General features: G+C 60.6%; 1 protein-coding gene across 8 annotated transcripts in view; it reads left to right on the forward strand.

Moving 5' to 3' along the window:
* The window catches only part of PLCG1 (phospholipase C gamma 1), a 35943-nt gene extending 25690 nt beyond the window's left edge, over positions 1 to 10253 (forward strand). For 5 of the 8 annotated variants that reach the window (XM_033841058.2, XM_033841059.2, XM_033841061.2 and 2 more), the window contains 19 exons: positions 120 to 242; positions 324 to 425; positions 506 to 693; positions 921 to 1121; positions 1193 to 1312; positions 1401 to 1581; positions 2353 to 2430; positions 3217 to 3320; positions 3499 to 3595; positions 3850 to 3919; positions 4372 to 4529; positions 5889 to 5985; positions 6078 to 6302; positions 6377 to 6525; positions 7372 to 7486; positions 7602 to 7763; positions 7873 to 7961; positions 8057 to 8244; positions 8415 to 10253. In XM_033841058.2, the coding sequence (XP_033696949.1) occupies positions 120 to 242; positions 324 to 425; positions 506 to 693; positions 921 to 1121; positions 1193 to 1312; positions 1401 to 1581; positions 2353 to 2430; positions 3217 to 3320; positions 3499 to 3595; positions 3850 to 3919; positions 4372 to 4529; positions 5889 to 5985; positions 6078 to 6302; positions 6377 to 6525; positions 7372 to 7486; positions 7602 to 7763; positions 7873 to 7961; positions 8057 to 8244; positions 8415 to 8457 (2490 nt within the window). In that variant the 3' untranslated portion in view covers positions 8458 to 10253. Of the gene's footprint in view, positions 1 to 119; positions 243 to 323; positions 426 to 505; positions 694 to 920; positions 1122 to 1192; positions 1313 to 1400; positions 1582 to 2352; positions 2431 to 3216; positions 3321 to 3498; positions 3596 to 3849; positions 3920 to 4371; positions 4530 to 5888; positions 5986 to 6077; positions 6303 to 6376; positions 6526 to 7371; positions 7487 to 7601; positions 7764 to 7872; positions 7962 to 8056; positions 8245 to 8414 lie in introns of those variants that run through there. The other 3 variants (XM_033841057.2, XM_073792998.1, XR_012326327.1) reach the window with 3 other exon arrangements.
* Positions 10254 to 12243: the final 1990 nt, after the last annotated feature.

The following is a 12243-nucleotide window of genomic DNA, read 5'->3' on the forward strand; positions in this document are numbered from 1 at the left end:
GTAGGGCTTTGGGGGCCCCACTCCTCCGCTCCAGCTGTGGGTCCAGGCCTGGGTGAGGAGGTGGGGCTCTGGGCCTGGGCCTGGGCCTGGGAAGCCACGTGGTGGCCTGTCCCCCACAGCACAAGAAGCTGGCTGAGGGCAGTGCCTATGAAGAGGTGCCTACGTCCGTGATGTACTCTGAGAACGACATCAGCAACTCCATCAAGAACGGCATCCTCTACCTGGAGGACCCCGTGAATCACGTGAGCGCTGGGCCTGGCTGGGCCTGAGGGGCAGGGTGGTGAGAGGGCTCTGTTCACAGGCCTCGCTCCCGCCTCTTCCAGGAGTGGTATCCCCACTACTTCGTTCTGACCAGTAGCAAGATCTACTACTCCGAGGAGACCAGCAGTGACCAGGGCAACGAGGACGAGGAGGAGCCCAAGGAGGTGAGGGGCTGGCCCAGGGCCGGGGGCCGGGCTGGGGTCAGAGTCACCGAGTGTCTCTGCTGTCGCCCTCTGCCTTGCAGGCCAGTGGCAGCACAGAGCTGCACTCCAACGAGAAGTGGTTTCACGGGAAGCTCGGGGCAGGACGGGATGGGCGGCACATTGCCGAGCGCCTGCTCACAGAGTACTGCATCGAGACCGGGGCCCCCGACGGCTCCTTCCTCGTGCGCGAGAGCGAGACCTTCGTGGGCGACTACACCCTCTCCTTCTGGTAACCCTCCCAGCGCGTGCACACGTGGATCCGACGCCGGCAGGGGAGGCCAGGTCCCACAGTGCGTCACGCGCACACACGCTTGCAGTTAGCGCGGAGCCCCTAGAGGGCCGCCCCCACCTGAGCCGTCCTCAGGGTGTCTCCTGCTTGAGGCCTGGTGCCTCGCCGCGGGTGGAGCGTGGCGTGTGGCCCGGCCTGCTGCTCACTGCCTCCCCGTGTCCCCTCAGGCGGAACGGCAAAGTCCAGCACTGCCGGATCCACTCCCGGCAGGACGCAGGGACCCCCAAGTTCTTCCTGACTGACAACCTCGTCTTCGACTCACTCTATGACCTCATCACACACTACCAGCAGGTGCCCCTGCGCTGCAACGAATTTGAGATGCGCCTCTCAGAACCCGTCCCGCAGACCAACGCCCACGAGAGCAAAGAGTGAGGGAGGGGATGGGGACGGGGCAGGAACCCGGGGGTGGTGGCCGGGTCTGACTCGGGCCCGTCCACAGGTGGTACCACGCGAGCCTGACCAGAGCGCAGGCCGAGCACATGCTGATGCGCGTCCCCCGGGACGGGGCCTTCCTGGTGCGGAAACGGAATGAGCCCAACTCCTACGCCATCTCCTTCCGGTGAGGGGGTCCCCCTGGGGTCTGGGGCGGTGTGGGCACGCCTGGTCTGGGCTGCCCTGACCCTGTGTGGCTGTTCGGTCCCTGTCAGGGCTGAGGGCAAGATCAAGCACTGCCGCGTCCAGCAGGAGGGCCAGACCGTGATGCTGGGCAACTCAGAGTTTGACAGCCTCGTGGACCTCGTCAGCTACTACGAGAAGCATCCCCTGTACCGCAAGATGAAGCTACGCTATCCCATCAACGAGGAGGCGCTGGAGAAGATCGGCACAGCGGTGAGAGCCTGGGAGGCAGGGCGGGGCAGGCCGCACCTGACGGTCCCGGGGTGCTGTGGATGTGGGGAGCAGAGAGGCCCGGGGGCCGCGGGGCTGCTGGGAGGGCCAGCTAGCCCAGCTGGAGCCAGGAAGGCATCCTGGAGGGAGTGGCCTCTGAGTGGCATCTACAAGGACAGGCACAAGCTGGCCGGGTGAAGAGGTGGGGGCAGGCGTCCAGCAGAGATCCCCGTGGGCCAGGATGTGGGGTGCGGAGGTCCTAGGGCTCACACGGGGAGAGGGTCTGCCCGGGGCTGGGCACAGACCAGACTCTGTCCCCAGGGCAGGGGCGCATAGGCTACAGAGGCGCGGCTGTGGAGGGAGACCAGTGAGGGAGGAAGGCAGGGCTGTGGGGCGGGGCCCCAAGGGCTCTGGGCCAGGGGTGTGGCCCTGGGGAAGAGGAAGGGGTCCAGCGCAGAAGGTCCACTTGAGACTCTTGTCCTTGGACCTGGGTGGCCTAGGCGCGGGCTGCTGCCTGCTGAGGCTGGGGTGTGAGAGAAGTGTGCTGGGGGCCTGGGGCAGGCGCAGGGGGGCTTCAGGAACCGAGACTTTGGAGCCGTGGGCGCAAGGGCAGAGAGAGGAGGGGTGAGGCCAGGCCCCTGAGGTTGGGGGACCCTGGCGGACCAGGTGTGTGAAGGCAGCAGACTTGGTCCGGTGAGGAGGGGTGGGGACACGGAAGCCAGCAGCCTCTCTCCCCTCTGGGCGTTAACAAAGCCCCTTCTGTCCCGTTTCCAGGAACCCGACTATGGAGCCCTGTATGAGGGCCGCAACCCTGGCTTCTACGTGGAGGCGAACCCCATGCCGACTTTCAAGGTGCAGCCTCGGGCTCTGGGCGCAGGCAGCTGGGGAGCATCTCCAGCTGCCTGGGGCTTGCATTCTCTGCTCAGGGCCACCTGCGGTCTTTGGGGAGAAGTGGTGTTGTGGTCTTCCGAGGCCAGAGAGGGGGTGAGAGGTGTGCGGTTGGTGTACGACCGCGTCTCTCCCGGCGCCGACCCCTCCCCAGCCCTGTTCCTGGGGGTCCGCACCGACCCTTCCAGACTACTCCCTGGGTGACCCCTGTTTTCTCCCTGGGGGCAGTGGGGTGGGGGTGGGGCACGCTGGCCAGAAGACGGTGTTCTCTGCTCCTCCCTCCCTCCCCTCATGGAGCTCTGTCAGGGCTTTTTTCTAAGGGGTAAGGAGCTGTGCCCTTTTCCTCACCCGCTTTCCTCAGCAGCCATGGAGCCTGGGAGAAGATTCCTTCTCCTACTTTGCAGATGAGGAATGATGGGGTCCCAGGCACACTGCAAGCCTTCCGGTCCCAGAGGAGGCACTCAGCACCCGCAGACACTCCCCTCCTAGCCTGGCTCCTGGGGCCCCGGGCAGGGGCTTGCAAGGTTCTCCCTGGACCCTGAGGAGCTTCCCTGGCAGAGGCCCTGCTCTCCTGTTCCATCTGCCCTGGAGCCTCCCACAGGCCCGGGCTGAGGACGGTAGTGAGGCTGGGTCACTGGCGGTGGCGCCTGAGCCCCAGCTGGGCAGCCCCAGCGCATGTGCTTGCGGCCACAGGTCAGGAGAGGAGGCAGAGGGCCTGTCTGCTTTGACCGGTGATTCTCTTCCCTGCAGTGCGCCGTCAAAGCTCTCTTCGACTACAAGGCCCAGAGAGAGGACGAGCTGACTTTCACCAAGAGCGCCATCATCCAGAACGTGGAGAAGCAGGAAGGAGGCTGGTGAGCCAGCTGAGAGCCCGTGGTGCGGGGCCAGGCATCCTGGGTGCCGGCGGCGTGGACAGTGAGAGGGGCTTGGGCGGCACGGGCCTGCACGGGCCCCGAGGTGTACCTGCAGGGCTGCCTTCCTCTGGGGGGGTTGGGGTGGCTGCTAGGGGTCAGCATGCTGCGGCTTCCCCAGGTGGCGTGGTGACTATGGTGGGAAAAAGCAGCTGTGGTTCCCGTCGAACTATGTGGAAGAGATGGTCAGCCCTGCGGCCCTGGAACCTGAGAGGGAGGTGAGACCAGAGCCCCGTTGGTGGGACGGGGCTCCCATCCCCAGACTCCCTTCCTGTGCACACGCCACCACGGGCAGGGTCAGCGTGCCTGTGCGTGCACAGCCCCTCAACGTGCGGTCCTGTCTGCCCCGCCGAGGCCGCGGTCTCTGATAAACGTGGGCCACGCTCGTGCATTCACACGCTCGCTTGTCAGATGTATTTCCCATGTGGGCACAGTGGGCTTGCTGACCGTCCGTGGGCTTTGCCTTCCGCAGCACTTGGACGAGAACAGCCCCCTGGGGGACTTGCTGCGGGGGGTCTTGGATGTGCCGGCTTGTCAGATAGGTGAGCCCCCAGCCCCTTCTCTGCCCCTTAGGGTCACGCAGTCCCTGGTGGCCCTGTTCAGGCCCCAAGGGAGAAAGCCAATGGCCGGACCCCTAAAGGCTGCCCTCACCCTGAGCTCTCCCCATTCCTGGATACACTCTTGACGCCCAGGCTCCCTTCTTCACCCCTGGCCTTGACCCCTGCGTGCTCGCCCTGCGCAGGCGCTGTGGAGGGTGCCACTGGCGAGCTGAAGCCCACGGTCCTGATGGGCTGGTCGCTGGGTTGACAGAGGCTTGGGGACGGGGTGGGGATGGGCACGCGGCCCGGAGTGGCAGCGACTTATTGCTGGTCTGCAGCGTTCTCAGCTGTGAAGCGGGCCTGGCAGAGCAGTGCTGCCTCCTCACGAGGTGTGGGGTGGGGACTCAGGCACGTCTGTCCCCAGCTCTGTGCCCCTCTCCCTCCCTCCCTCCCAGCCATCCGTCCTGAGGGCAAGAACCACCGGCTCTTCGTCTTCTCCATCAGCATGGCATCGGTGGCACACTGGTCCCTAGATGTGGCTGCCGACTCACAGGAGGAGCTGCAGGACTGGGTGAAAAAGATCCGGGAAGTGGCCCAGACTGCGGATGCCAGGGTGAGAGCCTGCCAGTGGCCCTCAGAGCAGCGGGGCAGCCCCGGGTGGGCAGCCCCCGCTGCTAGGCAGGGATCGGAGGAAACACACGTGGTCGGCGGTATGGCATGTTGAGGGTGTGTTGAGTTTGAGGTACCTGTGGGACGTCCAAGTGGCCCTGCTCAGTGGGCTTTTGGATACCAAGGGCAGAGGTGAGAGGACAGGTCGTGGGCTGGAAGCAGGAGTGGGTGCCCAGGGCCTTAGGGATGAGGTGGTATAGGTTGGGAACCAGGTGTGTGACCTTCGAGGATGTAGGTTTCAAGAAAGAGAGGCAGAGGGGTCTGATGCGCGGAGGGCTGCAGAGCAGACAGGCAGGGTCCGAATCTGAAAGTGCCTGTTGGAGTTGGCAACAGCCGTGTCAGGTCGTGGTTGGGTGGGATGGCAGTGGGCATCACGGAGCGTGGAAGGCAAGGGCGCAGCCTCTGCCGGGCAGGATGGTGGAAGAACGCGGAGCCCAAGCTGGGTCGGAAGGACCAGCCTCTGGAGGAGGGAGGCTCTTCCACTGAGCCTGGGGCAGAGGAGGAAGTGCTTGCCAAGGTGTGGGAACTCCTGCTCAGTGCCACCGCAGTCATTTGGGGTGGGGTGGAAGGCCTGCAGTACACATCTGTGGCTGCTTTGGAGAAAGGACACCCACGAGCCAAGCCGAGAGGGCTGGGTGCTGAGGATTCTGTCAGAGCAGGGCCCGGAAGAACAAGGCAGAAAGGACCAGGAGGTTGAAGGGATGGCTCCTGAGGTCTGGGCTGAGAGGGGAAGGAAGAGTCTGAGAATAGGAGCCCCTTCTGGAAGGAAGTGGGCCTCCAGGGGTCAGAGGACGGGACGGGGGCACTTGTGAGTGGGCCTCCGTAGCTGAAGTCTGGCCACAGCGAGTAGTAGGTGGTTGTGTTGAGTGAGTGAGGGGAACTGAGGGGTGAGGCTTCTGGGCCAGGGTGGGTGGGAAGGACGACGGTCCTTAGGACACAGAAGATAAGCCCGAGTCCCCAGCGAGGTCACAAGGAAATGGGGAGGCGGCCTATGTGCCTATGTGAGGGAGGCTTGGGTACTGAATGGTCACAGCATCTCTGCAGGTGCATCCAGCTCAGGGCCCTGGGGTGTCACTGGGGCCCGGTTGGTGGTGAGGATTCCACTCTCCTAAGTCTTGGAGAGCATGTGTCCTCAGGGGCAGGGAGGAGAGAGTACGTTTCTGGGGTGAGACTGGGGACAGACAGTGGGGTCTGGAAGGTGTGGGTGGGCATGCCCCAGGTGGCTGGGGGCTTCCCTCTCCTGGTGGGGGGAGGGAGGGGCCCGGAGGAGTCCTGCCTGGGCTCAGGGCCTGTGTGTCACCAGCTCACTGAGGGGAAGATGATGGAGCGGAGGAAGAAGATCGCCCTGGAGCTCTCCGAGCTTGTCGTCTACTGCCGGCCTGTTCCCTTCGACGAAGAGAGTAAGGGTCTGGCCCAGGGGCAGTGCGGGGGTCTGGCCCCCAGCAGCGCCCGGGTGGGCGGGCTCTGTGAGCTCTCTCCTTGTTTGGCCCAGAGATCGGCACAGAACGCGCCTGCTACCGGGACATGTCGTCCTTCCCGGAAACCAAGGCCGAGAAGTACGTGAACAAGGCCAAAGGCAAGAAGTTCCTCCAGTACAACCGGCTGCAGCTCTCCCGCATCTACCCCAAGGGCCAGCGGCTGGACTCCTCCAATTACGACCCCTTGCCCATGTGGATCTGTGGCAGTCAGCTGGTAGCCCTCAACTTCCAAACCCCAGGTGAGGAGGTGGCCCATGGGGCGGGGTCCTGCCGGGCAGCTGGGCTGGAGTCCACTGTAACCCGGCTCTTCCAGACAAGCCTATGCAGATGAACCAGGCCCTCTTCCTGGCCGGCGGGCACTGCGGCTACGTGCTGCAGCCGAGCATCATGCGCGACGAGGCCTTCGACCCCTTTGACAAGAGCAGCCTCCGTGGGCTGGAGCCGTGCGCCATCTGCATCGAGGTGGGAAGGGGGCGCTCTGCTGGGCTCCTTCCAGCGTCCAGGCCGGGGTGCTGGTTAATGCCATGGGGCAGGGGGCACTGGACTGTCCTGGAGTTCGAGGAAGATGTAACTGTTTGCTGAGGTGGGCGTGTAGCTACCAGCCTCCCCCGTGGGGCTGGGCTCTGACCAGCACAGGCTGGAGGCAGCTGGCTAAGTGTGGACAGTGCTTGGCACTAAGGAGTCGGGCTATCCAGTAAGGCCAAGCCATGGAGAGCCACTGCCTGGCAGGAGTGGGCAGAAGACAGGCAGGAAGCTAGTGCCAGTGGTGAGCTAGCGGCCCACCGGCAGGAATCGGCTAGATGGTACTTAACTTCCTGGAACGGGGCTTGAGTGAGACGGAGGCCCCCTGCCGCCCCTCGAGGTCCCAGGGCTCGCTCTGTGGTCGCACCCTTGAGGCCCCTGGTGAGCAGCCGTGATGTGGGCAGCTTGGTGCTGTGGGGTTCAGGTGTGGGGCCTGAGCAGTCTTGGAGGGAGGAGTGAGGACGGCGTGGGGTGAACCAGGTTTCTCCCAGAGAGGAGCTATTTTTTTTGTTCTAGGGGGAAGTAATTTTTAAATTTTCATGTTAAAATAGACATGGATTTCATGTGGAGTTGACTGCAAAAACTCACGTGAAAATTTTGGTTAAGGCTAGGACTTCTTCAAAGGAACTTCTGCTGCAGCAGCTGCCTTTCGAGCCCTGATGACTTGAGGGATTTAGTGGGCAGTGTCCTTGGGGCCCAGCAGAGGGCGCACTGCCTCCGCTGGGTAGTGGGGACTTGGCATGAGTTGGAAGGACCATCCTGGGCCCATCTTTGCCTGCCTTACAGGTGCTGGGGGCCCGGCATCTGCCGAAGAATGGCCGAGGCATCGTGTGTCCTTTCGTGGAGATTGAGGTGGCCGGTGCTGAGTATGACAGCACCAAGCAGAAGACTGAGTTTGTGGGTGAGTCTCCTCCCCGCTCACCATCCTCATCCTCCAGGGCACTGAAGGCCCCTCCGCACCTGTGATCCGTCCTCTCCTGGCAGTGGCCTGAGGCCTTTTGCCCTTGCTTTCGCAGTGGACAATGGACTGAACCCCATGTGGCCAGCCAAGCCCTTCCACTTCCAGATCAGTAACCCCGAATTCGCCTTCCTGCGCTTTGTGGTGTATGAGGAAGACATGTTTAGTGACCAGAACTTCCTGGCTCAGGCTACCTTCCCGGTGAAGGGCCTGAAGACAGGTGAGGACCCTTCCTAGAGACTGTGCCCCCCGCCCCGAGATCTGGCTTGTGGGTGAGGGGGCTTTGCTCGCCTTCCTCTTGGGCTCAGGGCCAGGCTTTCTCCTCCTAGGATACAGAGCTGTGCCTTTGAAGAACAACTATAGTGAGGACCTGGAGTTGGCCTCCCTGCTCGTCAAGGTCGACGTTTTCCCTGCCAAGGTACCTGCGGCCAGGTGGGGCGGGGCAAGTGCCGGGCCCAGCCTCACCGGGGGCCAGTCAGCCGCTGACCCCCTGTGCATCTGCCCCTGTTGAAGCAGGAGAACGGCGACCTCAGTCCCTTTGGAGGTGCGTCCCTGCGGGAGCGGGGCTGCGACGCCTCGGGCCAGCTGTTTCACGGCCGGGCCCGGGAAGGCTCCTTCGAAGCTCGCTACCAGCAGCCATTTGAGGACTTCCGCATCTCCCAGGAGCATCTCGCCGACCATTTTGACAGTCGGGAACGAAGGTGAGGGGGTGGAGGCGAGGTGGCCAGTGTGCAGCCTGGAGGAGGGGGCCTGAGAGACGGGAAGGAGTGGCTGGTCCGCCTTCGGTTCCTCTCCCTCCTGTTGGCCTGTGGGCTTTCCCCCTGGGCTGTAAGGCTCGCTGCTGGTAAGGACACTCTCCCCTTCCGTCCAGGGCCCCGCGAAGGACTCGGGTCAATGGAGACAACCGCCTCTAGCTGTGCCCCAGCCTCGTTGAGAGCAGCGGGTGCTGTGCACCTCACGGAGGGCCGTGGACTGGGTTCCTGGGAGGCTGCCTGCGTGGCAGCCTTCCTGGCCTTGCCGCCTGGAGCCTGGATTCCAGCAGTGGACGCTAGACGGAAAGCATGCCGTTAATGAAATGTATCACTCACTATTCGGGGCCTCCACGCCCCAGCTCTGGGTGAAGGCAAAAACTGTACTGTGTCTCGCATTTAAGCACACGCATCTGGCCCTGCCTTCTGGAGATGGAGCCTTCCATCTGTGGGACCAGGACCACGGCCGCAGCTTCTCAGAGAGAGAGAGAGAGGCTGCCTCAGCCGGCGGCATGGGAGGCTCTGAGGGACCACTGACATTCCTGAGAGGAGGGAAGGAGGAGCAGCTTTGCTGGGCTAGGGCGACGAAGTTTACGTAGTCCTGCAGCTTTAAAACCACAGCCGGGCAGGGAGGGAGGGTACGTGTTCCCGCAGTTCGGCCCTGGAGCCAGGGCGGAGGAGCAGAGGGCCTGCCTGGCGAGGAGGACGCAGCACAAGGGCACATTGCCCACGACCAGGAGCACCACCCAGCCTGACAGACGCGGGGCCGCGTGGGCAGCTGGGCTGTGGAGGGTTGCCCCGAGAGGGCCAGCGGAGGAGGCCGAGCCCCGGGGTGCCACCTGGAGCGGGGACAGTGACGACGTGCCCAAGGCCACAGCAGCACCCCGGGGCCATGGGAGGACGAGGGCCCCGGGGCTGGACACGCTGGGCTGTGGCGCCACCTGCCTGCGGCCTGGACGCAAGCCTGACGCACCCGCTCACCAGGGTGGACCTGTTCGTGGGCGCTGGATGTGCTGGGCGGCGACTCCTCCCACGTGGTCAGCGAGGACGTGCCTGCATTCACGCCACGGCCCCCGAGATCCACAGCAAGGCAACAGCTTGGTCAGGACGATCGGCGCCGGTGGGGCCAGAATGGAAAAGCAGGTCACCAAGGCAGAGGTCAAGCTGGGCACTGTCCCCGTACGTTCAGGAAACTCCTGCACACAAGTAACGTGTCCTCCCTCAGCAAGGCACCCTCTGCAACCCCAGCAGGCTGGCTGTGACCCCCAAATCAGACCGAAGACCACTTCTTTCCCTGTTGCATCGAAAGACCTTAGATCTGAATCTGCCGGATGACAGTGCAAGGGGACGCTGTCTGAGATGATCGCAAGTATTTGTGAAATCATCAATCAAATCCTGTTAATAGACGTACATGATGTTGGAGTATGGAATTTTAAAGTTTATTTTTTGCACACTCTATTTCTCGCGATCTTCATTACTTCACATAGGATGTATGATTTTCTACGTCTTCCACTTTGACCTGAAAGCTGCTTGGTGAGGGGCTTGGGGAAGCAGAATGAATGAACTTATCTGTGCACTGTGGCAGAACTGTTATTTTTATGGATTTTACAGCTCAACTAACAAACAGTGTTACCTTTTCAAGATTTATATATACTCTTCAGAAGAACCACTGAGCCGTTAAAGCCTTGTTGTTATTCGAGCCTAATAGTGATTCCGTTTTCTATAGCTTACTTTTAGGATAGACAGTAAATTATTTAACATTATATTAAACTTTCCATATCACGGACTGTAAACCGAAGGAAATTATACAATTTCTGAGAAAACATTGATTTATTTAAACTAATTCTGAAGTTGTATTTGAAAGTATGACCTCACAGTCAGCTGTCCATAGCAAACATGTCTATATATGGTTGCCAACGTTTGGTTTATAATTTAAATGTTAATAAAAATTTTAAATTTTATTGGAAAAGCTTTCCTTCTGAAAAGGACTTTAACAATTAGAATTATTTTTCTTCTCCATGGTACTGTAATGACATTCTGCTCCCCACCCTTGGATGGAAATGTCTGTGAGGAGCAGTGGTGGGCTGCCTGCCCTGCTGGCAGGGGTTGATCTGGGATGTTAAGCACCGTCAGGAATGGGCGAGGCGGGGTCGGGGGTGGGGGGTGGGGAGGAGAAGACAGAGCAAAGCCTGTTCTGGTGATGGAGGTTTCTTTAAAGGCAAGGAGAACACAGGATGCTTTCCCTCAGGAAGGAAAGAGGGATTAAGGAGCTGCCGGCCTCGTGGGGGACAGGCAGCCGGCTGCTGAAGGGCACTCACTGTTACGCTCAACGGCAGTTTCTGTCCAGCTGGTGAGAAGACCCAAGGAAGGCGATGGAAGCTTGGGGAGGACAGAGGCCGGGGTCCAGGCCCGTGGGCGTGAAGGTGCTTCAGCACAGCCAGCGTTCAGCTCACGCAAACCCGCTGCCCGCCCCTGGGCACAGGGCTGGCCGTTCGCAGCTCTGTTGCCCTCTTAAGAGCTAACTAACTGTCAGATAAATTACCCTCACGCCCTTTACCCTCTAACTTGTTCTTCTGGAGGCTCGGCAAAGCCTGCTGCTGTCGGGAGACTTGTCACCTAGGGATGCTTGCCTGGTGGTTATCCTGCGGTAGAAGCAGGTGAGGAGTTTCTGTTCACCTCCCAGGTCCAGCAGATCTTCCCTCTGGGCTACCGGGAGGTGTGAGGCCACGCCCTCGTCCAGCTCTTCCACCGAGGGTGTGGCAGCATGGAGTGCAGCCTGCCTGTGAGCAAGCCCAGGTTTCCACAGGCAGCCAGCTTTCAGGGTGAACAGGAAGCAACCAGAGTCCCCTTGCCAGTTCCGCAGAAACCTCGCCTTAAAAAAAAAAAAAAGCATTCAAATGTACATTTCTGGGTGCCACTCTGGTTGCCTCTGTAGCTTGCAGACAAAATCTCTGTGCCTAGAACATGGTTTAATGGGCCCTTCCCTTCCTGTGGCTATTTTTGTAATGGTCTGTGCTGCTGTGGATCGAAAATAATGCTGTACAGAGAAAAGAGCTGCCTGCCTGATGGATGGGTGGGGACAGGCATAGTAAGCCAGCCCAGGAAGCCTGAGAAGATCTGTCATTGAAGAGACGCAGGTAGGTATAATCAGTTGGTTGGTTTTTAGAATGATCATTGGCACACCACCCTGGTGTGATAATGCAGGCAGGTACCCAAGCAGGGTCACTGGCCTTGGAGAGACGAAGATTTTTTTGAAGACGAGCCCAAGGTGGATTTAGTTGTCAGTTCAGAGCATCCCTTTTCTGTATGACAAATCAGACCAAGACGTACATTCCCCAAGTTCTCAGATCTGGGGCCAGTCCTGGTCCATTGTAGACCCCCTCTGAGTACCATCCACCAGGAGAACTGGGATCGCAGTTTAAAGTGTTTCCTGTCATCTCTGAACTCGATCAGCCGGAGCGCCCCTGCTTGGGTTCTTGCTGGCCCCTTGGCTTTCTTCCTGGAGCTTCATGGTCTGACTCAGAGGAAGGTGGTCCTTTCCCTCGGACAAGAAGGTGGCAGGTGGGAATTAACCTAGGCTTTCCTGACCCGTGTTTTCCCAGAGTCTTATGGGCAGGAGAAGAAAGCTTTTCTAACCAGTGACGAAGAGGTTCTGTGCTGGCCGTTGGGTAAGGAGCCATCTGTGCCGTCATGTGGCTTCCCTGGCTGTGGATGTAGACCACTTTCATTTTCCCAGGACATCCCTCCTTTACTGGCTCTGCTGTCTCAGGCAGCCTCACTGACCTGAGACACGCCTCCTCCGGGCTCTCCTACAATAGCCAGGTGACTGCCTTTGCCTTTCACTGCAAATGTCTTGATCCTTCTTCCTAGTGGAAAGCAGGACAGCAAATTGGAGCAAATGCACAGATCAGTGTCACCTCGAATTCCTCCAGACCTGACAATGGTTGAATG

Source organism: Tursiops truncatus, chromosome 15 (genome assembly GCF_011762595.2).
Source record: "Tursiops truncatus isolate mTurTru1 chromosome 15, mTurTru1.mat.Y, whole genome shotgun sequence".
Lineage (NCBI taxonomy): Eukaryota > Metazoa > Chordata > Mammalia > Artiodactyla > Delphinidae > Tursiops > Tursiops truncatus.